Genomic DNA, 26,311 nt, shown 5'->3' on the forward strand with positions numbered 1-26,311 from the left:
TTTCACCATTAGGTATAACAATTACAACATACACGCGCGGTGCACACACACACACACACACACACACACACATTGTGTAGTATGTTACAATACAACCTAAAAATATTCATAATATTGGGCTACCCACAACATAGGTACTTATCCTTATATACATACTTTATATCTTACAATATTTAATACTGATAAAAGACTAGAAATAGTCTTTCTACTCATCCTTCAATAACACTTCAAAATGAAATTACTTATCATCTTAAGTTCTGCCTGGAGGCAGATCTCTTACATCATCTCTGTCTCCATCTATTTTTGTCCCAGCTTTCTCTTTCATCCCCTTGTAGTTTCTAATCTTCCCCTCATCTACTAACTTCATCCTTCTTCTTTTACTGACCCTTCTGGTTCAGTTGTCAAGATTCCACTTGCCCTAAACATATATTCTAACCAGTTTCCTTTTCTTTTGTGTACTTTCCACATAAGCGCTCATTCTTCTTTAATCTGTTTGTTTATTACTTCCTCATTCCTCACATTATCCGTCCATTTTATTCTCTCCATTTTTCTCCATATCCATATCTAAAATGTAAGTCCCAATCCACTCCCTCTCCCTCATTGTCTGTGCTTCACTTACATACATTACGACATTCCATACATAGCATCTTCTGGCTAATCTCTTCTTTAACTCTTAAAAGTCCAAACTTGTAATACATAGTAATTTCCTCTTCTTACTGGCTTCCTTTGCCATCGTTATTCTTCCTTTTATTTCCATTGCGCTCTTTCACTCCTTTGTCACTATAGTACCCAAATATCTGTAATATATTATTTTTTCTATTCTTTATTTATTTAACCCTACTGCTTAGTCCTTTTTGTTGTTATTTCCATTACTCTAGTTTTTCCTACATTTATTTTCATTCCTTTCTTCAGGATTATTTTTTGTACAAATGCGAGCGTACAAATCAGTTAGAATTACATCATCGGAAACCTTATCAATTTCAGTTTTTGTCTTTCTACACTTATTCCTTCTTCTAATATATTCCTTATCATAACGTCAATAAAAATGTTGAACAGTGTCGGTGAGAGACAGCATCCTTGCCTAAACCTCGACCCATCCAGTCAGTCATATTCTTATTTACTTTCATTGCTGCTGTTTGTCTTACGATAATTTTTTGATTAACCTTCTGTTTTTCCATTCTACTTTTTTCTGTTTACAAATCTCCATTTCACCAACTTGGGTTAAGACTTAGATACACTTAGGACTACACAATATTTTAGTGTCATGAGCGACTAGACTTATTGTTCTACATTCTGTACATTTTCTGGTACAAGTTTTCTTTGGAGTATGTATCATTGCTGTTTCCACAAAGCCTTAAGGCCATTCTCCTGCACTATATATCTTGTTACACAATTCAATTATTTCTTTCACTCCTTCCTCCTTAAACATTTACAAAATTCTATGAGAAGTTCATCTCCAGTTAAATGTTTATTCTTCATATCTTTAATTGGCTTCTGTTCTTCACATTTTAATATTAATGCTTCTTTATTCTCTTTAGCTACTGCCCACTCCTTTTATATGTTTAGTTCCAGCCCATTTTTTATGTTTAATTCCTCTCTTGTCATATGTCCTCCACATATTCCTTTCAGTTTTCTCTTACTTTTTTCTCCTCGTGTAGGATTTCTCCAGCCTTGTTCTCAATTTCTCTCATTTTACCATTCCATTTCCATTTATCCCATGTAACCTATAAATTATATTATTCTGCCCTTTCTTTTTTAGATCAATATCATTGCATTTTTTCTTCAACCACCTTTCCCTCTTTAATTCATAGTTTAATCTGCAGTACGTTTTCATTTTTCCTGTCTTATTCTTATACTGCATTTTTTCTTCAATTTTCTTTAGTGTCTCTGTTGTTACACATGGCTTTTGGTTCTATATACTTCCCTCATAACAGCCTACTTATTCCTCTGCTGTTTTTAGTATGGCATTTCTTATTCTCATTCAGGTTTCCTCACTATTCTCATTTTCCTTTTTTTTATCTACCTTTCAGTCTCCTGTCAAACCTTATAGCAGTTATTTTTTGATTTTATAACATCTTCAATACTCTCATACATCTCTTCAATACCTACTTCTTCATAATTTGATGTTAGCATATATAGTTATACTATAACTAAATCTTTTGGTAACAACCCAATTATGATATCTCTTTAATAATATTAATCTATCATTTATATAACATACTTTATGCACCCATTTTGCTACTTCATTCCTTATAACTATTGCCATTCCATTTTTTCTTAATACTTAATAGCCTCGTCTGACATAAAACTATCAAGAATATAAAAAATTATTCTCTTGTGAAAAACTGTAACAAGAAGTGGAATCTACCATTTCTATTCATACCTCACTTTTAAAAGATTATTAAGGGAAATACATATAAGTAAAGGGAAAAGTAATGCTATGAAGCATTTATTAATTTCAAATTTCCAATTTACAGGGTGAACTAATTAATCCATCATTAGCAGAGAAAGGAGAAAGTAAACGTCGTAGATTTTCTTTTATACCTCAGATAGATAAATTGCCATTTGGGAAAGTTTCATCAGAAGAAAATGTTACTTTATACCAAAAGAAATCAAGATCTCATTCTATAACACCGAGTCATAGTGTAGGAAATTCTAATACAAATTTGTCAAGACCACCAGTAAACAGAAGATTACGAAGAATGTCTTCAATTGGATTAAGTATAAAGCAACTTCGTAAATCTTCAAAATCATTACAAAAATCAATAACACCTCCAAAGCTAATAATTACATCCCCAGAAGGTCATGAACGAGCTGAATATGATCGATTTACTGTAATACAATCTGAGATTACATCACCTTCAAGAAAACAATCAATTTCATCTGCAAGTGTTTCTTGGGGAACAGCACAGTCACAGAACAGTGAGGATTTAAATGATAAAGATCATTTAAATGATACATTAGAAGATGTTGTTGTACTTCGATTATGACATATGTTTAATATTCCGTCCAGTACTTGTAAAACAAGTAAGTATTGTGTTTAAGTTGTGATATTTGTATGTAATTAATATTTATAAATAAACTAATTTTTCTAAATTATACTCAGTATTAATGTAAATTAAGTATTTTAAGAGAACAATAAATTAAAGAATAAAATGCATTAATTAATGTACCCTTAAATGACCTGAAATTTGTAGGTTTAATTCCAACAAAAACTCTTTATTCTTTATCAAAAAGAAATCCTTATTCATTCTCAAGAAAATATTAATATAATGAAATATAAACTTCTGTTATTGAGTATAGGCAATGTCTGAAGTACAAAGATCACAACTCCTAATAATTTTTTGCTATAGTAATGAAACACCTTATACAGGCAGTCCCTGACGTGAACAGAGTAAAGGTGTCTTTTGCAAATCTAAACTAAGGGCATAGCACGCCAATATATGTTTAACTTATGAATAGCAGTCTACTTTTGGTGATTTTTGAGCTTTTGGTTGAGTATGTACCCTCCAATGGTTTCAGGCTTTCTCGGTTTTAGACTGCAACTACAGTTAGCACAAAGTGTATTTAGATTTGTCCTGTCTGAATTTGCGGAAGTAAATAGGTGCTATTTATTCGATGTGTACCCATCTCATCACGACGAAAAAGGTGGTGGTAATGACTCCTGGTCATCAGTCCCCTTAACAAGCAAGAGAATACTCCCTAGTTCTGCTTGTGTTCTTCTTAGAACAAGGGCTGTAATCCGTGGTTATTTAAAACCGATCCAGAAGCGGCCAAGAGGTAAAAAGAGTGAGAGGGGAATATAGAATGTCCCCAGCTGTTCGTGGCTCACTGTGGGCAGTAGTCACATTTGTGGGCTTGCCCAGAGTTATTGGTAGGAGGAAGACAACAAGCAATGTTGTTGCAGGGTAGTGAGGCTAGGGTATCTCTGGCCATGATAGAGGAAGCAAGTTAAGTCCGAGTGGAAAAGGAGGGTGGAACTTTCCCCATCCTTCTCAGGGTCAGATGGCTAGTTCTCCAAGATAGATGTAGGGACATCCACCTGGGTAGAAAGAGACAACCCTCTGGTCAAAGACTTTGTGCAGCTAAGGGTAGACCTGGAAGTTCTATCCAGATACTTCTCGCAGCCCAGCAGATCATCGAGAATTTATTGGACTTTGTAGAAGGCCCCTGCAGCATCAGAGCAGGATATTGTCTAGACACAGGCATGTGAAGAATTCAATATGTAAAACAAATTGTTAGGGATCTAGGATGTAGGGGGTATACAGAAACGAAATGACTAGCACTAGATAGGGAATCTTGGAGAGCTGCATGGTGATTTTCATGTAAAATGATCTCAATCTTGAGGATCTTAATAACTTTAACTAATAACTCAGAAAAAGGCTACCACAAAGGTACTAAGAGGCCTGACTATATCTGATGAGTACTTCAGTTCCAGGCTGACTTCTTATACAGCTATCATATAGGAGAGAGTCCTCAGACAGATCTATAAGCAGAGTTGCCACCATCAAACCACACAAACACCAGAGATGCAGTAATTTAATGAGATATCCACATCCTCAATATGGATCCAACAAGAATCTGGCAAATACTCACAAGTCCACCAGGGAGGGAAAGACCAAGAATGAAAGAAAAAATGGATTACCATCCACGCTTCAATCATTTTATAACGGTAAATATTCAAGTTATTGTCAATGTTGGTATGCTTATGAGATGGTCAGCAAATGTTGATTTTAAGTTGTTCAAACAGCTTTCAAGTGTCCACTGTAAGTTTTAAGGTGCATCCTGTTTGACCAATAATATGATCTGTTAATAATATGCAGTCAGAACGGTTCACTTTATACACTCCAGGGAGCACTTTGTTTATAAAATGATTGTGTTTTTTTTTGTTCATTGTTCTAAAGGCTACCAAAATAGTCACAAAGATGATTGAAAACATTCTGAAGTTCTAACAGAAATGTTTTATTTTAAAATTTGGGGTTCAGTTTTATTACATAAAAGACTTACATTTTTGAACAATACAACAAAATATTTTTACTCTATGTTATAAAAAGCCACCTGAGAAATAATAAGTCAGACTATTTAAGAAAAACCTTTGTACATCCTCAGAAAAATGTGGCATGTGGAAGATCTACATCATTATATGCTAAATCTACAGTCAAATCGTGATGCGAAAACTAAAGTGTTCCATGTATGCAGTTTTAAAAATTTTACAGAAGAATGCTTTAAAATCTCTAACTTTACCTGGGATAATGTATGTTTTCAACACCAGGACATTCCTGAATACAGGAAGACTACTACTTTTCCTGAATACAGGAATGTCCTGGGGTTAAAAAATTCATATAGTTTTAATATGGCTGTTATAACAAAAATGTAGCTAAGCCAAAAGAAATAACTGAGTTCCTGTTTTGAGGAACACAGCTGTCACTCTAAATTATTCCATAACTTCAGGCTGTGCTGAGCTTGTGGTTGATAATATTTTGACAAATATTTCTGCAATGTCATTTCCTGAACATCCACATAAACCTTCGTGCCAAATGGCACAGAAACCTTTCTTATCTGTAGAACAATGTGCAGTCATGTTGTACATATTAATCTTCCTCTTGTAGAAAAACAACTGACATTAGCACAAGGAAAGGCAATTATGTTTTTTAAGTCAAAGCAAATAACTATTTCATCACTCTTGCAATCTTTTTGTCACTCTTCTCACATGAATGTTTTTTCGGACATTCATCATGTCCGATTTTCATACATCAAGGTAAGTGCTCTGTTTTCCTTCCTAGTCATTTTATATTCTTCACATAAATCGCAGCAATCTGATTTAGAAGCTAAGAAATCCAGATTATATTCATTATTAAAAATTAATCTGTATAGTAAAATTTTTATAGGTTCTCAAGTTTGTTTTGTTTACACAACTGTATATACAAATAAAACATTTTATTAACATTTAATTCTGGATCAAGGCATTCTTTTTTTGTTGTGGCTCTACAGTAATGTGATTCAACTTTACAAGGACTCGATGTGTTGTCTAACAAAATTCTTTGTTGTTTCAGATATTCTGTCTCTTGTCTTCTTACCCCTTTCAATCACTTTCAGGAGTTCCACTTGTTTTGTCTTTGTTAAAGTGAACATTATAAATGGTTTTTTGACTAACTAAAAAAGTTTCTAAAAAGAATGTCTTACAAACTCTAATTCTTTCTTCATTCAAATTAAAAAAAAAAGGAAATACATTTTTTTGGGGGGTTTTCTTTTGATTTTACATTTACGGTTGTGATACACATCGTATTTTTTAGAATACAATGTTTTTTCTCATTTTCAGAAATCAGGTAAAACATCATCATTAAACATTCCCTATCACCTTTGTTGATTTTTTCAAAACAAGTGAATCTACACCCACAATTTCTATGTTTTAATTTTTTCCTGAAGTACTTATGTACTCTTTACCAATTTATCAACTTTCTTTTATAATATTTTTCTTCCATTTGTTAGGGTTTCTGTCTTTTTCTAAGTTTTCTCTTCTCCTTTCCGATTCAGATTCACTGGAGGGGACCAAACTAACAACTTGTGACATGGTACCTTGATTATTATTGGTGTTATTAGTTGAAGAATTGAGACTTACCGCATCAGAAGATAGTAAAGTAGTAGTAATATCTTGAAATGTTGTGCCATCAGAACTTGAACTGTCATCTTCAAACAATCGCCTGTTTAATGCCACCTTTCCCACATTTAACTTCCTTCACAAGAATATATTCTTCACTGCTATTATTATAATCTGAAAAACTACATTCAGAAAGATCATTATCTAACTATGATTGAATTAATTTTGCACTCACTGTAATACAATTTACTTGTGACACATATGTACTTCTCAAACATAACCTCATCACTGTTCTGCTAACAACAATGGCAAACCGATTACTAACTAAGCACATAGAACCACTCTCACTTATTGTCAACCTTTGCAGATAAAACTAAATTTCCGTTACAATTAGTTATAATATAAAAATAAAATAAACTGAAATATTTAAATATAATAATTGATACATTTTTTAATTCCCTTAAAATATTTCCCAAAAGGTTGTATAATAAATTAAAATATTTAAAAATACACGTAAATCTTTACATAATAAGTCAGTTTAAATAATAGAATAAAAATTCATAAAACCTGCAGATACAACCCTCTGGTTCTCATGTTGTGAAATACCTCCTGGAGGGTTAAGTCTGTAGTAAAACAAAGGTTGAAATTATCCCTGCATAAAAAATTTATATGATTTCATAAAAAGTGGAAATCTACTTAAAAAAATAATAGTACATACTTTCTTCATGAATATTACATCAACTTCTCTCAATAAAACAAGAAAAAAACAGTACTTATAAATTATTAACAAAATATAAATATAGCAAGGTACTAAAATTATAAATGATTTGCGTGTCATTTTCTGCCCTTTCTTGCTAAAAATATATGAGAATGGAGGTATTCCAAAATGCGTTAACTACGAATATTAAGTGTGAAAATGCTAGGAGGTTAGAAAATGACACTCAAATCAATTACGATAGTACTAGCAGAAATATAAAATATTGTGAAAATTTTTATTAAAAGTATTAATACACAACACATTTATTTTATATTAAGATAATATATTTTCAATTATTCAACAGTTTTTACATAAATATTCAATAATAATATAACAGTAATGGTAAAATATAAAATATTTTTGAATAGATAAAATTTTTTAATGTTTAAACGATTTGATAAACTAATAAAAATTTACAATCATTGATATTCACTAAGGGTTGCCACTTAATCTACTAAGGAATGAATTAAAAATTATTTCAACATTGAATCTTAATCAAATCTAAGGAACATGAAGTAGTAAACATGAAGTTAGTGTATCAGCATCAAATTAATAATTAATATTTTCATTTAAAAATGAAAATATTATTCTATAGATAAAAAAGGATCTAAAAAAGACGAACCTTCTCTTTATATGTGCAGAGTAGTAAATGTAAATATTTGATCAGTGCAGAAGGTCAAAGGTTGTCTTTGAGATTAAGAGGTAAACAGCTCTATCCTAGCCAGACCAGTTTATGTTAATGGTTCTTAGTTGCTGTCTCTTGATCACCATTTCATTAATGTCAGCAACCTGTCATGGGTCGGTGATCTAGATATTTAATAAATTCGAGTTTCACTTGTTACACGAGCAAGGAATGAGCCACTTATTCCCAAATCATCAAAAAAATTTAAATACTTATTTAGTATTATTTTTCATACCTACTGTACAACTGTAGCGGATGAAAATTAAAACCACTTAATCTTCATTCTTTACAGGCCTCATTTCACTTGAAATGAAACCTTCCTCCCCATAATCCATTTCAGACAATTACTATAAAATTCCCTTTCCTAAAACCATAATTAAATTTTAAAGCAAGAAAAATTAATGGTGTCTATTTAGCGCAGTAGATATAAAAATAAAAATAATATTTACAAGCTATTAGGCATCCATCATAACAGGCTTTAATTCAACCATTCCTGTCATATTTACCTCTAATTACTGCACATAAAGTTGAAGCCATTGAGTAAACTGGCTCATTAGATTATTTAACATAAAAAATAGTGAGTATAGATTCAATTCATGATGTAATAATAATTAAAGAATAAGATTTCATCACAGCAAATTTTACCTAAACAAATAAAATCAATCACAAGATAAGATAATTCTTATACAGATTAGAATGAAAAATAAATCAACAATTGAAAATCACGAAATTAAGTCAAATACTCATAATCTATTTATTTATCATTTCTCCAATTTGCAGGCGAACACCAATTGTAGAAGTCATTATTTTAATTTTTTATGACAATGATGATATAATGACAAAATCCTTTGCTGAAAATCAAACCCAGGACTGACTGAATGGAAGCCAGTATCCTGACTGCTAGATTTACAACAAATTGTAAATTTTCTCAGTTAATTAATAAATACAAATTTTCTGATTGCATTTTTAATTTTTTAAATTTGGAAAAGAAATATGTTTATTTTTCTCAAGGTCAGTTTTACTTTCCCAGTAACAACTCAGTTTAAATAATGGTAACCTGATTTGATTAATGATAAGCAGAAGAAAGAGTTCCTTTCCCTCAGAATACTACTCAATTTCCAATAATAATTTATACAACAGACTTCACGTACCTTCACTATGTTCTGACTATACAGGAGCTAATATGAATGCGTGCTTTAGGTGTCCACAGTAGAAGCAATATTCTAATTGCAGAAAACAAAACTGATATAAAGTAGTAATCAACTGATATTGTGAAAATAATAGTCACAAAAACTAAGTCAGTCTTATTTCTAAAATAAAAAATTAATACCATTATTAAACTTTTAATACTAAACTAACATAATTTAGTACAGTACCCTTATTTTTTATAAACTTCTTAAGTATAAAAATTATTATTAATATAAATAGGAAATAAAATATCACATAATCTATTAAGAACTAGGTACTGCATTAGATACAACTTAATAATAACAATAAAAAATACAAAAATAATAAATATATTCCTAAAAAACTACATTATTAATCCTACAATATACCTTTCTAAAAATAGAAAACACCACTCTGAACAAACAGAAACTAGAAATTTTATGGCATGTTAATTAAAAAATTTTATTAAATTTATTACATGAAATACTTTAAAGCCTGCTCTGAAAATTGTAATAAAATATAACATTATGCTGTGAAGAAGTATAATTTATTTATAAATAAATCATTAACGGTGTCATTACAAACAATCATTGACTGTATAAAAATTTCATTAAATATTTGTAAATTCTGAATATAATAAAGATAATAATTTTACTTCTCTATCATAGATTGCTACTATTGTTTGCTGCACCACTGTTCTTTTAATTCATAATTTATTTTTTAATCTGAAATTATTTTCTCAATTTCACATGCTTAATTATAAACTTCATATATTGTATCTTCCCTTTAAGTTTTTATTCTATATTTCCTTAGCTGAGAGATCAGGATAATCGGTTCCATAAATAAAACATTAAATGACAAATGAAATCTCTAAAAAAAAAACAAACATTAACCAGATTTTCCAGACTAAAATTAATTACAGTTATTTTATTTACTTATATTAATACAACAGAATGAAATATGTTTATATAAAATTTCACATCTATGAATTATTGGACAGTTTTTACAGGTACAGTAATCTTACTTAAAGTTAAGTATATATTAAAATTAGCAATGAAGATTAATCTATCTCAAATATATTAGGTTAATCATTTTACATTTTAATTAAGCATCACAATAATAAATAAGATCACAACTGTAACAGCTTTATATACTTTTTAAACCCTGGCTAATAAAATCATTTTTCTTTGGCGCCTTACACTGTCTTTGATATTATACCATTAAGATATTTTTACAGCCATATTATATTACTGATTATGATAATGAATACTCTGTCAATAAAAATCGTCTGTACAATGATTTATAACTCAGGATCATAGATCCTTTTTAAACAAGATGTTGCTACTACTTTAATCTTCAGTTGGATGTAACACCTCATTATTTTGAATTATATCAAATAATATGTATTTCAGATATTATTCAAATCGTTTAGAAAAAATATTACTGTATTTTACAATTTTACAAGGTGAGGCATAGAAGATGACTACTTTTGAAGTCAGCAGCAATAGTTTTTTAGGTTGTTTTCTTTTCATTGTATTTGTGTTTTTTAATTTTTTAATAAGAGTAAGTCTATTTTTTTTTATCTGTGATGATTGTTATTAAATTTATTTAAAACTATAGACTTTTGAAATGATAAACTAAACCAAACTTTTTTAAAAAACTTACTTTAAAACACCCTTGTAAATATCTTAAATGACTGTTGCTGCTGTTCTCATTGTTAGGTCATGAGATTTTATTATTGATTTTAATTGGGCAGACATATGCTTTGAAATGTTATTAAGAAATCTGAATTTTTTAATTTAGTATATCATAATTAAATGTTTATATATTTTTTAAGGTTCGATGCAATAAGATTCACTTTTTTATAACATTCTTGAACATAATGAAACATGTAAACATACATAACAACAAAATGAAAGACAGCATTCAAAACAAACGTTTTACAGACATGATTTAACATTCTTTCAGACCGTCTAGTATGGTCTAAGGGCTACTGAAAATGTTTTGAAGAAGTTATTAAAAATGCTGTATTCATAAAATTTAATTTGGTTTGTTATTTTTTAAGTAAAATGAAAGTTCGGCAATCAGTTTAACAACACTGCATGGTGGTTGAATCATGGGACCGGTTCCAATTACAAAATACATAAGAAATAGATTGTTGCAGTAGTTATACAAAAAGGAGTGAACCACTGAATAATGCTCTCATCTCCTAAGATTATTGGATGCATAAAACTACTTTACTGCAATGTCCAATTCGTTAAATAAGACTAGCATACACATTAAATTTATATAACTATAGTCATCACTGAACCTTCATGAACATCTTGTTTTTCATCCTAAAAAATCCAAATTACCTAATAACAAACTGGTTTGAGAAATTAAATCATTAACATTTTTGGCATGAAATGCAGAAGTTAATCTTCACAAAAACATTGATAATAAACACCTGTTTATTAATACAAGGTGAGGTTAATTTTTTCACTTCTCAGTTTTTGTTAAAAGTAGAACATTTTTTGTCAAATAAAAATTCAGAATATTCATATGAATGATGATTGTATTAAGCGGAAATAAATTTTTGGTATACTGTTAAAGCAGGTGGCATCATAGACTGCCTGTTTTTCCATGAATAAAATAAACACTCAATCTGTTTTTTTGGAAATTGTGAGGAAGTATTTTTTATAAATGACAGGGGAGATCTTTTTCTGTCTTAAAATGATTTCTCTCTTACACCCTTCATATACTTCTCACGAAAAATTTCCACCTACCTACTCTAACAGGTATTAACAAAAATCTTTCCCTAAAAATCCGATATATTCTAATAATATTAATATATATAATGGCAGTAGTCAAAGTGAGCATAATCTTTTTAAAATATATGGTGATTCCTCCTCCTCAAAGATTTTTAATCACATTAACATTAAGATTTTGGATATGGATATTCAATGCCTAAGACATGAGTCACAAAATTTTGCACATTTTTCAGAACATTTACCCAACACACAAAAACTTCTGGGATCGGTAATTTCAAACTTACTGAAGCTTTTTTAGAGGTTTTTTTTTGTTAAAGACTATTGTTTTTAGTAAAGTTTAAAATTACCATATCTGCAGAAGAAATTAATTTCAGATGCTGTGCAATTCATGGCCTCATTTAAAGTTGACATATTGATGATAATTTTTAGACCTCCTAGTTCTTTTGAAACCTTTCTATATAAACTACTGGAAACTATTTTTAAAATTCCTTAAATGTCACAGTGTGTGATGATTTTAATGTTAACTTTCAAAGCAAATCTAGTCTTGTGATGGATGAACTCGAATTGAATTAACAAGTATAAGTATTTTAAACTGCCAGCGAAATAGAATTACAAGGACTTCAGCCACCTGTGTAGACATATGTTTATAAATTTACCATAAGTATTTTCAACCCTTTTGTCCAGATTATCATTTTTCAGATTGTAATTTTCAAATTGCAATAGCATTATTTATTAATGAAAATGTGCAATGAGAAAATGATTACTTTTATTCTTTCAAAAAGGCGATTGATAAAGATTCAATTAGAAATTACGCTAAAGTTTTTTGTATTGCTAAAAGTTGATATGATAGTTTAATATCTAATTGAAACAATCATGTGATTGTTTGTTTTCATACATCTAAATCATGTGGGCAGTTTTCAAGAGTGAAAGCAGATTTGGAAATAAAGTAGGTCAGATAACTTCACCAAAATTAACAAAGAAATCAACTTCTGTTAGCTCAGCCTCATACGGATAGCAAAGAAATTTAAATATTTCTTTTCATCATTTCAAACCACAATACTGATCCATTTTAAATAGAACTATTCAACCTGAACAGGTTCATTGATAAATCAGTATTTTTATTTGGAAAGGTTTGAGCCTTAATTTACAAAATTATAGGCCAATTTCATTGTCTGTTTTTTTTTTAAAGAATAGAGTGATTCAGGGCAACAGGATATTTCGAAAATGAAATATTCTATAGAAAAATTATATTACATTAATTTATTTACACAGAAAGTAGTAGGGGTTTTCTATTTTATTTAAATGGAAAAAACATGGTATTTATGAATATAAGAGGGTAAATCAAATATAAACCAGAATTTTTGTTTTATAATTTATTGAAGGAGAATAAAAATATGTACTCACAATATTATTTTTCTACACAATTCCCTCTTTTGAAAACATTTTTTCCAGTGGATAGGTAGCTTTTTGATCCCACTATTGTAAAACGAAGGTGGGCTTGACATCAATCAATTGCGCATGAACGTGTCAACAGCAGCATTGTCTTCAAATTTCTGTCCTCCAAGTGTTTCTTTTAGTGATCCAAACAAATGATAATCGCAGGGCGATAAGACCAGACTGTATGGAGGGTGCTCCAGTGTAGTCCAGAATAAGGATGCGATTTTATCTTGAGTTTGAGCCGTGGTATGGGATCGAGTGTTGTTGTGAAGCAGACATTTCGAATTGGAAATTGATGTCTTTTTTGATGATATGTGAGTTTTGCTTTGCCTAAACGTTGGCAGCAGTATGCAGAATTCATTGTATGACATTCATGGAGAAAATTAACACGCAAAACTCCTTTGAAATCAAAAAAAATATTGTGGCCAGAATCTTTCCAGCTGACAGTTGAGTTTTGGCTTTAATGGGTGCAGTTTCTCTCTTTACTTGCCTGTTCTGATTCTGGGAAGTAATGGTCCACCCAAGCTTCACTGCAGCTCATGATTCAATGCAAAAAAAGATTCTCCTTCGGCTTGGTAACGACTCAGCAACCGCTAGCCGATAGAGCTTCTAACCTTGGTTGAGAAGACGAGGGACCTATTGTACTGCCACTTTTTAAATCCAATATTGCCAGTTATTGCCTGAGCACTGCCATGGCTTATTCTGATCTCAGAAGCAATTTCTGCAATTGTTAATCAATGGTCGTTCTCAATAAGGTGACTAACCATGAGAACATTTTTAACAGTAGCACTTGTCCTTGGACATCATTGGTGACTTTCATTTTCAACTAGTTTTTGTCCTTCCTAAAACTATTTATGCCAATCAAACACTGGAGTCTTTTTAAGTGTGTTGTCTCTGAACTGTGCCTGAAGTCTTCGCAATATATTTCGGATGGTTTCACACCCTCTGCCATGAGAAATTTAATAATAATAATATGTTGTGCAATGTGAAATGATACCTCATGCTCCGACATTGTGATACTAACTAGAAAAAATAGTGAGTTTGCTTTCTAAGAGTGGGATCCCCTCCACACATCCCTACCTACAACACTGAGAAGCTACGCATCCCTACGTACAACATTGAGAAGCCATGCCTCGCTCCATTTGCCATGCGTCAACAACAAAAATTCTGGTTTATATTTGACTCACCCTCATATACACAAATCTATTTTTTAAAGAGCACACACTGCAGGTGAGCTTTGACATTCATAGACATTCTTAGAGTACCTAGTGAAACTCTGTGTGATATATGCAAACATTTCAACATGAATTTCAGCAATTGCTGTTTGGATCTTGACTTTTAATTCTTCTATTGTAGTAGGTCAACTACTATACATTTTGATTTTAAGGTGCCTCCCAGAAGAAGAAATTATACAATGACAAATTAGGTAACCTGGGAGAAATGGAATGTTAAAATTCCTCAAAATTAGATGGTTACCGATCAATTAGCCTAGAGCAACCATCAATATTCTTTCTATCAATATTCAGAGTTCTTATCAAATGGTGAAATTTCAAATGTTTTTATTCATTTGGTTAAGGTATAAATTTAACAAAACTCTTACCTATGATCACAAAAAAGCACAATTAAAATATTAAAAATTAAACTTTCAAATAAAGATAATGAAAAACAAGACCACAAAAATAAAAACCAATAAGTATGCAATCATTTTTTATTTAATATTTGAAAAATGCTGAATGGGCTAGAATATTAATTTAATGAAAATAATATGTTAGTAGTAGAACCAAATGTTTAGAAAAAGGAGACCTATAAAACATTAGCAATTTATGTAGAAAAGGTAAAATTCAATGGATTGAGGAAAAAAGCTGCATCAATTTTTTAGATCTAAGTAAAAAAAAAGAAGAGATATCTAGGCAAGTTGATCATGTGACTTTTGAACATCTATAAAAATTGGAGAAAATGCATAAATAAATGTAGCCAAAAACTAATTTAAATTATATCTTATGCATTGGTAAAAATAAGTTTGAGATAAAGAAATAGTTATGAAATCATATACAATTATGGGCTCACCTCTCATTTGGATGAAATTTGGAATATATCTTATTTAGGATGAACCATTGTTACAACTGAAATTTCATAAAAATGCCTTTCACCTGAGTTACATCCCTCGTAAATTACACAGTACTATTATAAAAAATTTTGTAATTTAGTACAGTACAAGTGTAATAATGTAATGTTTGTAAGTAATTATGGACCCATCCTAACAATCTGCCAATTTAATATTTAAGTCAATTAGATGAGGTTAGCAAGCGAAGCGAGTGTCAGGATATGCTGATGTCATAAGAAGTTCAGTACACTGAATTGTTATACCTAACTTAACTTTAGCCTTGACCTAAACCTAACTATTCAATAAAATTCTTCTTAAACCAAGTTGCTTACTTTGTAAATAATATATATTTCAGATTTACCAAAACCTGTTAAGTTAAGCCTTAAGCTTAACCTAACCTAATTTAGTCTTAAATAACTCTAATCTCATTCTTAACTTAATTTCACTGAAACTAAATTATCATCTTTAGCATTCTCCTCAAGCATCATATACAAATAAATTAATTTTCATGAAAAAAGCAATGCTTAGAGTACTTCAGGCATTGTCATTACAGCCGATAACAAATATATACTAAATGCTTGCAATGCCAAATAACTTTAAAAAAATGGAATTTTACAATACTGTAATACTGTAGTAGTAATAATAAAAATTTACATTTTACGAATTCGACAGAGATAATTTTCATTAATTAAATAGAAAACTGCAGACTAATAACTACTTGTTTATCTTAGTAACATAAAACCAATTTTATTACAATTTGATTATTTATAATTTACAACTACTAATTAATTCTAAAAAAAATATTATCTAATCACTAACCATAATTATTTTATTTAATCTTAATTACAATAAACTAACTAATAGTTCTATAAAAAATAAAATACATAATTGCCATTTTATTTTGATATTTTATATATACACATTCATTTTTTTTCAATTTAACTATCAGTCTTAACAGAAAGACTATAATGAACATAAGGACTTTATTTGATTATCTGCATAATAAAATTTAAGGTACTGAAAAGTTTGATCATTAATCCTTTTTTTACATACATCTATGAAAGTTTTCCCAACGCTGCTCTTTAAATACTGTTAAAGAAAAAAACTTTCTGATCTTTTTTTATAGCCTGTTTCTGGAAATATTTAAATTCAATTGATTAAACAATATTTTCTCTGTTCCCCATTTATCATAAGTAAATAAATCTTTTATAATGGTTGTAATATACATTATATAGATCTCATCAGGAATGGATAGATACCAGACTCTATAGATAAAAAAAGAAACTCTCCTGAACTTGGGTGAATCAAGGGAAACCACGGTAAAAACTGAGAGCAGTATAATAAGATGCACAATTAACATGAAGTAAAAAAGAAAAAAATGTTTTAATTTAAAATATAAATTATATTACATATGTGAAGGTAATCAAATTATCAAAATAAATTTATTATTAAATTACAAATTAAATTATTTGTCAATTTACAAAATAAATTACAATTTAGAAGGATTAATAACATTTTAATAATTAACAAAAATTCATTGATAGAATAATCTAGTATTAATGTAAAAGAAAATAATTTTTTTCATTTAAAAGAAATTTATTATTGAACCATTTTATAATGGGGAATAAATATTACAACAGTAAACAAAATATACTGGAAGTTGCAGATTATATATTTTAGGGAGTAAAATTATAAAGAATGGTGAAAGTAAAATAGAGATTAAAGGGACTACTAGAGCAAGGAGAGTTTCTACACACAAAAACATCTGCTAACATCTATTATAAATATAAAAATAGAATCTTCTTAATATCAGTGTGAAACACTTTATAGTATTAGTGGATCTTGGAAACCAGAATAAATAGAAAGGAAAAGAACTGATGCCTTTGAAATGCAGTGTTAGAGGAAAATTAGTCCTGTAAAAAAACAAACAAACTAGCTTCCAGGTCTGATTAATTTTGTGATCAGGGATTTTCAGAAGACAATGGTTGGAATTTATAAAACATATAGATGAGACTGCAGGATGTAGTAATAATGTTGAAGTTAAAAGTGTAGCACAGATTAGAAAGGAACACAAAATAACATCAAACTGACCGATGGGTTAAAATAAAACTCTTCTGACCTGTTAGATTAATTATTTTTTGGACACTTAAGAGAAGAAAGATGTCAATAAAATCTGATTTATAAAAAAATACGTACTTTTTTAAATTTAATGTATTTAAAATGAGTTTCTTAAATTTGTAATACTCTGTAAATTTCTATTAACTTTTACAAATAGTTAAATTGTGTAAAACATTTTGATGAAAATTTTTTTCAATTTTAAGACTATCGTTAAATATGAAATTCTTACTTTTCGTCAATTATTTTAAAAACTGCTTTGCGATCAGTATATCATGTACATCTGTAAACTACATATTTCTATATCAATATACCAAAATCCATAATTTGGACAAGAACGTTGTTATGATATTTAGTCTATAATAAAGTAGTTCACTAATTCAAATTCAATTAAATAAAGAATTTCTTCAAACCACACTTAATTGACTGTTTTACTGCTATATTTTTCGTTCTTAAGATTTAAGTAACCCAAAAGAGTCAATAATATTGGTTTAAATGAAACTAGGTAAACAACAGAACTGGACACTATAGAACTAAATTATAAAAATTAATATTTTTTAAGAAAACTAATTTTCAAACTTTTCAGCATAAAATCTGCGTATGATAATTACAATAATATTATATAAATTGAACAAATTTAATTTAGTATTATTGAACAAATCAATTCTAAATAAAATTAAATGCAGTTATGTTCAATAACTTATAAAAAAGTACATTAATCAGTCTAATTGTTATACATAATATACCTAACATCTAATTCAAACAGTTTAATTTTATAACTAAATCACTTAATTAAATCATTTTATTACTAAAAAAATGTGACAGTAAATAATAAGAAATATTAAGAATGCCATTTTAATTATAGAAAAATCGGTAATTTCAAAAGGAACCATATAAAATTACAGCAAATAAAAGATAAAGTGATTAATCTTCTATTGTTTTTGGCTACAATCAACTGATTTTCATCATTTACTGCCCTGATTCATTTGTTTTGAAAGTCATCATCACTATGTGCGACCTCTAATGATGGCCTTTGTGGAGAAAATATTTTGAATTACTTTGCATTTGAAGAAATAGAAACTTTTCACTCGTATATGCTCATTACATTTTTGAAATTGAATTTATGTTGTTGATCGGGTGTATAAAAAGGATTATAATATTTTGATATTACATATGCTTATTGTTCACTAGTTGAAAAGATACAAATAAGGAATAAATAAAAATAAATATTTTGATATAGTTTCAGAATTAATTGAGTGGTCCTTCTGACATCTGAAAATATAAAATATCCAAATTTATTTCTAAGAGAAAGCCAGTGGATTAAACATGAATACCAAATTTTATTAAAATACTACAATTTGTTCTTGAAATATACATATAGAAAACTAAATGTTTCTGGATGTAGATGATTTTTTATTATACATAAAATTATATAACAGACTCAAAATATCATTTGCTAGTTGGAAGATTTACCAGATAAGAAGTAAATTTAAATTTATTAATTTGAGGATCTAATACATCTGGTAAAATTATAAAATAGATTTAAATAAAATCTAGTCAATTGCAATAGATAAATAATCATAAGACTACAAATAAATAACAGGTAATGACTATCTGATCTGCAGTTTTATTAAATTAAAGGAAATTGCTGCTATATCAACACAAATTTTTGTTTAAGTTTAAAATATTCATTAAAAGACTGAAGGTGGGACTTATCAAAATACTGATGTTTGATGCTTTCCCCACTACTTAAGAGAGAAAAAAAAAGTTGCGACTGCTTTTCTCATCGATGCATTGATAACTACTGTCATACACTGTTTGATTCTAAGTTCAGATTAACAGTAATTACATTCTAATTGATTTTGCTGTCGTCAATTATAATATAAAATAACCTTCCTTGATTTACCAGGAACAACATGATACATGATAGCAACATTTCTTCCGCATTTTAAATGGTGTACTTTGCAATGAGAAGTATTTATTTATATATTATTTTTTTGAAAATTTAAAAAGGGAAATGGGTAGGACAAATGTGGATATAGTAGGAATTAGTGAGGTTCGGTGGGAGGAGGAAGGCGACTTTTGGTCAGGTGATTTTAGAGTAATTAACTCAGCGTCAAATAATGGGTAGGCAGGAGTAGGTTTCGTGATGAACAAGAAGATAGGGAGGAGAGTGGAGTATTTCAAAACACATAGCGATAGAATCATTGTAATAAGGATAAAATCAAAACCTAAACCGACAACGATTGTTAACGTCTATATGCCTACAAGCGCCCATGATGATGATGAGGTAGAGTGTGTATACGAAGAGATTGATGAAGCAATTAAACACGTAAAAGGAGATGAAAATTTAATAATAGTTGGAGATTGGAATGCAAGCATTGGAAAAGGCAAGGAAGGAAATATAGTGGGTGAATACGGGCTGGGCAAAAGGAATGAAAGAGGGGACCGACTTATAGAATTTTGCACGAAGTATAATTTAGTAATTGCCAACACCCAATTTAAAAATCATAATAGAAGAATATACACTTGGAAAAAGCCAGGCGATACTGGAAGGTATCAGATAGATTATATCATGGTTAAGCAAAGATTTAGAAATCAACTCGTTGACTGCAAAACTTACCCTGGAGCAGACATTGATAGCGACCATAATTTGGTGATAATGAAATGTAGATTGGGGTTTAAAAACCTGAAGAAAAGGTGTCAGATGAATCGGTGGAATTTAGAGAAGCTTGAGGAAGAGGAGGTAAAGAAGATTTTTGAGGAGAACATCGCAAGAGGTCTGAGTAAAAAAGATAAGGTAGAAAACGTAGAAGAAGAATGGGAAAATGTTAAAAAGGAAATTCTTAAATCAGCAGAAGCAAACTTAGGCGGAATAAAGAGAACCGGTAGAAAACCTTGGGTTTCAGACGATATATTGCAGCTGATGGATGAACGTAGAAAATATAAGAATGCTAGTGATGAAGAAAGTAAAAGGAACTATCGGAAATTAAGAAATGCTATAAACAGGAAGTGCAAACTGGTGAAAGAAGAGTGGATTAAAGAAAAGTGTTCAGAAGTGGAAAGAGAAATGAACATTGGTAAAATAGATGGAGCATACAGGAAAGTTAAGGAAAATTTTGGAGTACCTAAATTAAAATCTAATAATGTGTTAAACAAAGATGGTACCCCAATATATAATACAAAAGGTAAAGTTGATAGATGGGTGGAATATATTGAAGAGTTATATGGAGGAAATGAATTAGAAAATGGTGTTATAGAGGAAGAAGAGGAAGTTGAAGAGGATGAAATGGGAGAAACAATACTGAGATCTGAATTTAAGAGAGCATTAAAAGATTTAAATGGCAGAAAGGCTCCTGGAATAGACGGAATACCTGTAGAATTACTGCGCAGTGCAGGTGAGGAAGCGATTGATAGATTATACAAACTGATGTGTAATATTTATGAAAATGGGGAATTTCCATCAGACTTCAAAAAAAGTGTTATAGTTATGATACCAAAGAAAGCAGGGGCAGATAAATGTGAAGAATACAGAACAATTAGTTTAATTAGTCATGTATCAAAAATCTTAACTAGAATTTTATACAGAAGAATTGAGAGGAGAGTGGAAGAAGTGTTAGGAGAAGACCAATTTGGTTTCAAGAAAAGTATAGGGACAAGGGAAGCAATTTTAGGCCTCAGATTAATAGTAGAAGGAAGATTAAAGAAAAACAAACCAACATACTTGGCGTTTATAGACCTAGAAAAGGCTTTTGATAACGTAGACTGGAATAAAATGTTCAGCATTTTAAAAAAATTAGGGTTCAAATACAGAGATAGAAGAACAATTGCTAACATGTACAGGAACCAAACAGCAACAATAACAATTGAAGAACATAAGAAAGAAGCCCTAATAAGAAAGGGAGTCCGACAAGGATGTTCCCTATCTCCGTTACTTTTTAATCTTTACATGGAACTAGCAGTTAATGATGTTAAAGAACAATTTAGATTCGGAGTAACAGTACAAGGTGAAAAGATAAAGATGCTACGATTTGCTGATGATATAGTAATTCTAGCCGAGAGTAAAAAGGATTTAGAAGAAACAATGAACGGCATAGATGAAGTCCTACGCAAGAACTATCGCATGAAAATAAACAAGAACAAAACAAAAGTAATGAAATGTAGTAGAAATAACAAAGATGGACCGCTGAATGTGAAAATAGGAGGAGAAAAGATTATGGAGGTAGAAGAATTTTGTTATTTGGGAAGTAAAATTACTAAAGATGGACGAAGCAGGAGCGATATAAAATGCCGAATAGCACAAGCTAAACGAGCCTTCAGTAAGAAATATAATTTGTTTACATCAAAAATTAATTTAAATGTCAGGAAAAGATTTTTGAAAGTGTATGTTTGGAGTGTCGCTTTATATGGAAGTGAAACTTGGACAATCGGAGTATCTGAGAAGAAAAGATTAGAAGCTTTTGAAATGTGGTGGTCTTCCAACTCTTTTATCTCCTAAATACTTTTTTCTTGAAGCTCTATGTTTTTTGTTTTTTTTTAAATTTATGTTTCATGTTTTTTTATCTCGGCAATACTTAATTTTTTTGGCTTTCTAACCTTATTTACTTCCTCACAAGAGGTGTTAGTCGCAGTAGGAATATTTGAGCCAACTTCCTCAAAATAACAGTCAATTCAATACTAGGTCTTTCAGAATTTACCTCAGAGTCAACCAATGATGAAATAGCTCTTGAATTATTGTTTGGTGTGTTATTTGAGACAACTATATCAATAAACTCTAGCTGGTCTTGTGAATATTCATTATTAGAATCTAAAAATATATAGACAGCAGTGTTACCTGAAATCGGTATCAACGAATTACAAAAAAGGATTCTATCTTCATTGGCTTCATCAAAAGAAGATCCATTTCGTTGAACTAATTTGATACTGGCATTTGCACCTATATGGTAGCAAACAAAAATTTATGAATGTTGGAATTTTATTTTGTTGAGAGAGCTACCAGATATTATTTAACCGATTTATATTGTTTACTTAATAGCATAGGATCATCACACAAGGCATTCAGCATGTTAGATGTGCAAAGTGCACATCTAAAAAAAAGTAATTATCATAAATTATCAGCTTACTAGAACATATTACCAATTTTAAACTTATTAAAATAAAGGTAAAGGATAGATTGAATTTAGTGTGTAAAAATGGCTGCAAAGACTGCAATTAAAAAAATCTTTTAAACATCAAGACTTACCAGTTTTGTCTAAAGGACAGGAGCTCTGGACTGCTTCTGTTTCAATTTCATTAACAAATTCATCTTTTGTTGCCCCTTGGGTTTCTAGAAAAAGAACATAATACAACAAAATCATAACAAAAAAATGTGTAATGAATTTTCTATTATAAGATACTTTAGGTTATAAGGAAAAATGCAACCTTAACAGATTTTTAATCTGAGTACTAAAAGTTATTTCTAAAGAATCTTGAAACAAATTCTGCTTATAGGTCAATACCTTAAACAAATAACATAATTAGGGAAAAAATTATTACAAATTTCATATGGTATCATTAATGGTTTTCGTAAATAATCAATGAAAATGATAGCTAAATTTAGTACATCCTAACCTTAAATTGAATTATACAAATTATATTAAAAAGGAATTGAAATTAACTTACCAGTAAATTTTGACCAGTAAAACTGTGTTTTTGAAAATATGAATAAAAGTAATCCCATTTTTAGTTGTGGGGAACTTCTACTGAGCTTAGCAACAAGAAAATTTACTGGTAAGTTAATTTCAATTCCTTTTTAATATAATTTGTATAATTCAATTTAAGGTTAGGATGTACTAAATTTAGCTATCATTTTCATTGATTATTTACGAAAACCATTAATAAATCTACATAAAAAACAAAAAACCATTAACCACATGTGTTAACCACATTAATACAAACAAGTACAAACAGCTGATTGCATGAAATCTCTTAAGTAACATCTGGTTCACATAACATAGTTCACCCTAAGCCATCTACATAACGATATCAAATAGAGGAAAACTCCCGTGTGGATTAATGTTACACAAGAGGTTTCTAAATTTGAGAAATATTCAGTTTTTACCTAGGAGATTTCTATTTTTCACTGCATAGACTTGTAGAGTTTGAAAAGCTGATTCCAGTGGTATACAACTCAAAATTGATTTTTGAGGCACATAGGAGGTTTCACAGAATGAATGATATATAATTATATAATAAAAGTGATAGCGTATTCAGTATAACAATACAATAATTTTAAAACTAAGCTTTCAATTGAAAAATATTTTAGTAAGTATTTAATTTTAATTTGAAATATCAGGAAAACATAATTTTTGCCGTTACCTTCCTATCAGTCATCACCTTCCTAGACAGCTTGAATGCCTCCAATTTTCAGATTGGGCATTATCGCCCACTTTGAGAACAAATGTTTTAAACTAATTTTTTTTAATTAGGTACAAAATCTTCAACATTGAACAATGTAATTAAAATTCTAAAGGTTCTGTTGTGTTTCTTTCTGGATTTCTTATCTACTGTTACTGCCAAAAAGTGTTACGTGCTCTAAATACATATTTGTATATTTACAACTTTTATAAGATTTTTCCTAAGAAATTCTATAGGTCTTTCAAACAGTAATGAACTTCAGCTGTTTTTTTAGTGTTAAGATAATGTTTATAAACACTTCATAATGTTTTAAATTATAAACTATCATAGAATTATATAATCCAACAGAAGTAAATGGAACACAAATGGTGAGATCATAGATGATTATATTAATATTGTCAATGTTTAGCATTAAGTGTCTTTGAAATTATGTTTTAAATTATATTAAAAATTACTATGTAAAGGCAATCATTTCAAAAAAATGTGTTTCAATGTTTATTCATTGTAATGAAATGTTTTTAAATGAAATTCTTTTCTTGAAGATGCTTTTACAGATAAGATATTGCACAGTAAGATACAACTCTGAATAAGTTACAACTCAATGAATGATACAACTCTGAATGTGCTATATTGTTTGTTTTGAAGAAGCCACTGTAGTTATAATTTCAAGTCATAAGAGTTCTTGAGAAAATTTTTGATCAAGTTATTTTAATTTTGCATCCTAATCTGGATGAAATTATAAAGCTAATCTGTCTTAAAATCTTTTATTTTCATGTTCCTGATAAATTTGGTAATTAGTCATTCAATTAGGTTCAGTGTATAAATGTGTGAATCCTATTGTCAATGCAAATAAGATGTGAACTAATAAATAAAAAAAACGTGCAGATTCAATAGCTGAGGGTGTCATTACATATTGATTCAGTTTTGTTTCTGATAAGCTAGAGTGCATTTCAAAAGTTAGAAACGTATCTTATTGCTATTTTATTTTAGTCCTTTTATTGCTATTTATTACCTTGCATACGTTACTGCTTGCTTTATCTTATTGCTTACTTTATTGCTGTTATCTAGTTTTTTGAAAGATTAGTTTTCTGAAAGATTTCATCAGAAATTACTTCTGTGGAAATATTTAATAATTTGAGATCTTACATTTTTTTAACTAGCTTATTTGGTTTTCCTTTTTTTAAAAAAAAGTTAAATATTTGTTTCATTAATTTATTTTCATCCATTCCAGTCAAGTGACCATAAAATTAGTTCTTTTTCTAATTGTATGACTTTTAAAAATTTTGGTAAAATACTTCAGATTTGCTTAATTTAGCAGTATTATTTTGAGTTTTGGCCGTAAAGTTACAATTATTAGATTCTGGCTTTTATTTTTTTCTAAAACATGTTCAGCATAATTATTTTGCTTTAAATTTTAAACTTTTTGACTCTTGATTGATTCTTATTCTGAAATTTTCACCGTTTGGATTCTACTTTTATTATTGGAATCCATTATATAAAATTTGAAGCCTAAAATTTTGTTTGCACATTTTTCTAGTTCTTGATTTTAATTTTCTCTATCTAAAGTCTTTTACCAAAGTTATCAGATCATCAGCTAATGGTAAAACATTTAAATTTAAATATTAAGATGTTAACCCCCCCCCCCCATTTTTATTAAGTTTTTGTATTTTCCTATTATATTCTGCAATTAATTTTTCCAGAGCACAATCGAGTAATATTGTAAGACCATCCTCTTGTCTCACTGTAGTTTTTATTTAAAAGGTTATTTTGATGGGTTGCCATACTTTAACTTCTACTGCTATAGCGCTAGGCAGGGTAGTAAAAAGCAACTAGAACACATGAAATATATTTACATTATCAAATAAAATATAATACTGCTTACTAAGAAGTCAAACATTTTTACAACTTATATTGCCAATGTCTATTTACGTTTTAACCATTACTTTAATCTGGCATTATAGTATTAGTTTATAGCACATTAACATAACTGTAACATAATAAATAATAATTATAATCACCAATCAGCTGTCACTGATCACCGATGAGATCCGATTACAAATCCTGTTAATTGGGTACACAATATAATACTGCCTATTAGGCTGTACATCATCCCTACTGTAATCTTCACACAAATTCTTATTTAAGTCCAATATTCATTATTATATCAGTTGGGTTTAAGGAAACACTTGCTGTTATGATTACATTTACTATTTGATCATAAAATTTTATTTGTGACCTCAAAAAGCAGCAACAGCACATGTATTCTTCAGGTCTAAAGTGAAGCATGTAATTAGAAAGGAAAGCT

At 29.4% G+C, this 26,311-nt stretch overlaps 1 protein-coding gene and 1 long non-coding RNA gene across 2 annotated transcripts in view; one reads left to right on the forward strand and one right to left on the reverse strand.

Moving 5' to 3' along the window:
- LOC142331517 (uncharacterized) overlaps positions 1-3,160 on the forward strand; it is a 39,247-nt gene extending 36,087 nt beyond the window's left edge. The window contains exon 4 of the mRNA XM_075377487.1: positions 2,478-3,160. Coding sequence (XP_075233602.1) covers positions 2,478-2,990 — 513 coding nt within the window. The 3' untranslated portion in view covers positions 2,991-3,160. The remainder of the gene's footprint in view (positions 1-2,477) is intronic.
- Positions 3,161-22,851: 19,691 nt separating this feature from the next.
- On the reverse strand, positions 22,852-26,057 carry LOC142331773 (uncharacterized). Its single transcript, XR_012758087.1, has 2 exons — positions 26,025-26,057; positions 22,852-22,936 (listed from the first exon to the last, which is right to left on the reverse strand). It is a non-coding gene; the product is annotated as an uncharacterized LOC142331773 (long non-coding RNA).
- Between the last annotated feature and the right edge of the window lie 254 nt (positions 26,058-26,311).

This window comes from Lycorma delicatula, chromosome 10, assembly GCF_047948215.1.
Source record: "Lycorma delicatula isolate Av1 chromosome 10, ASM4794821v1, whole genome shotgun sequence".
NCBI lineage: Eukaryota > Metazoa > Arthropoda > Insecta > Hemiptera > Fulgoridae > Lycorma > Lycorma delicatula.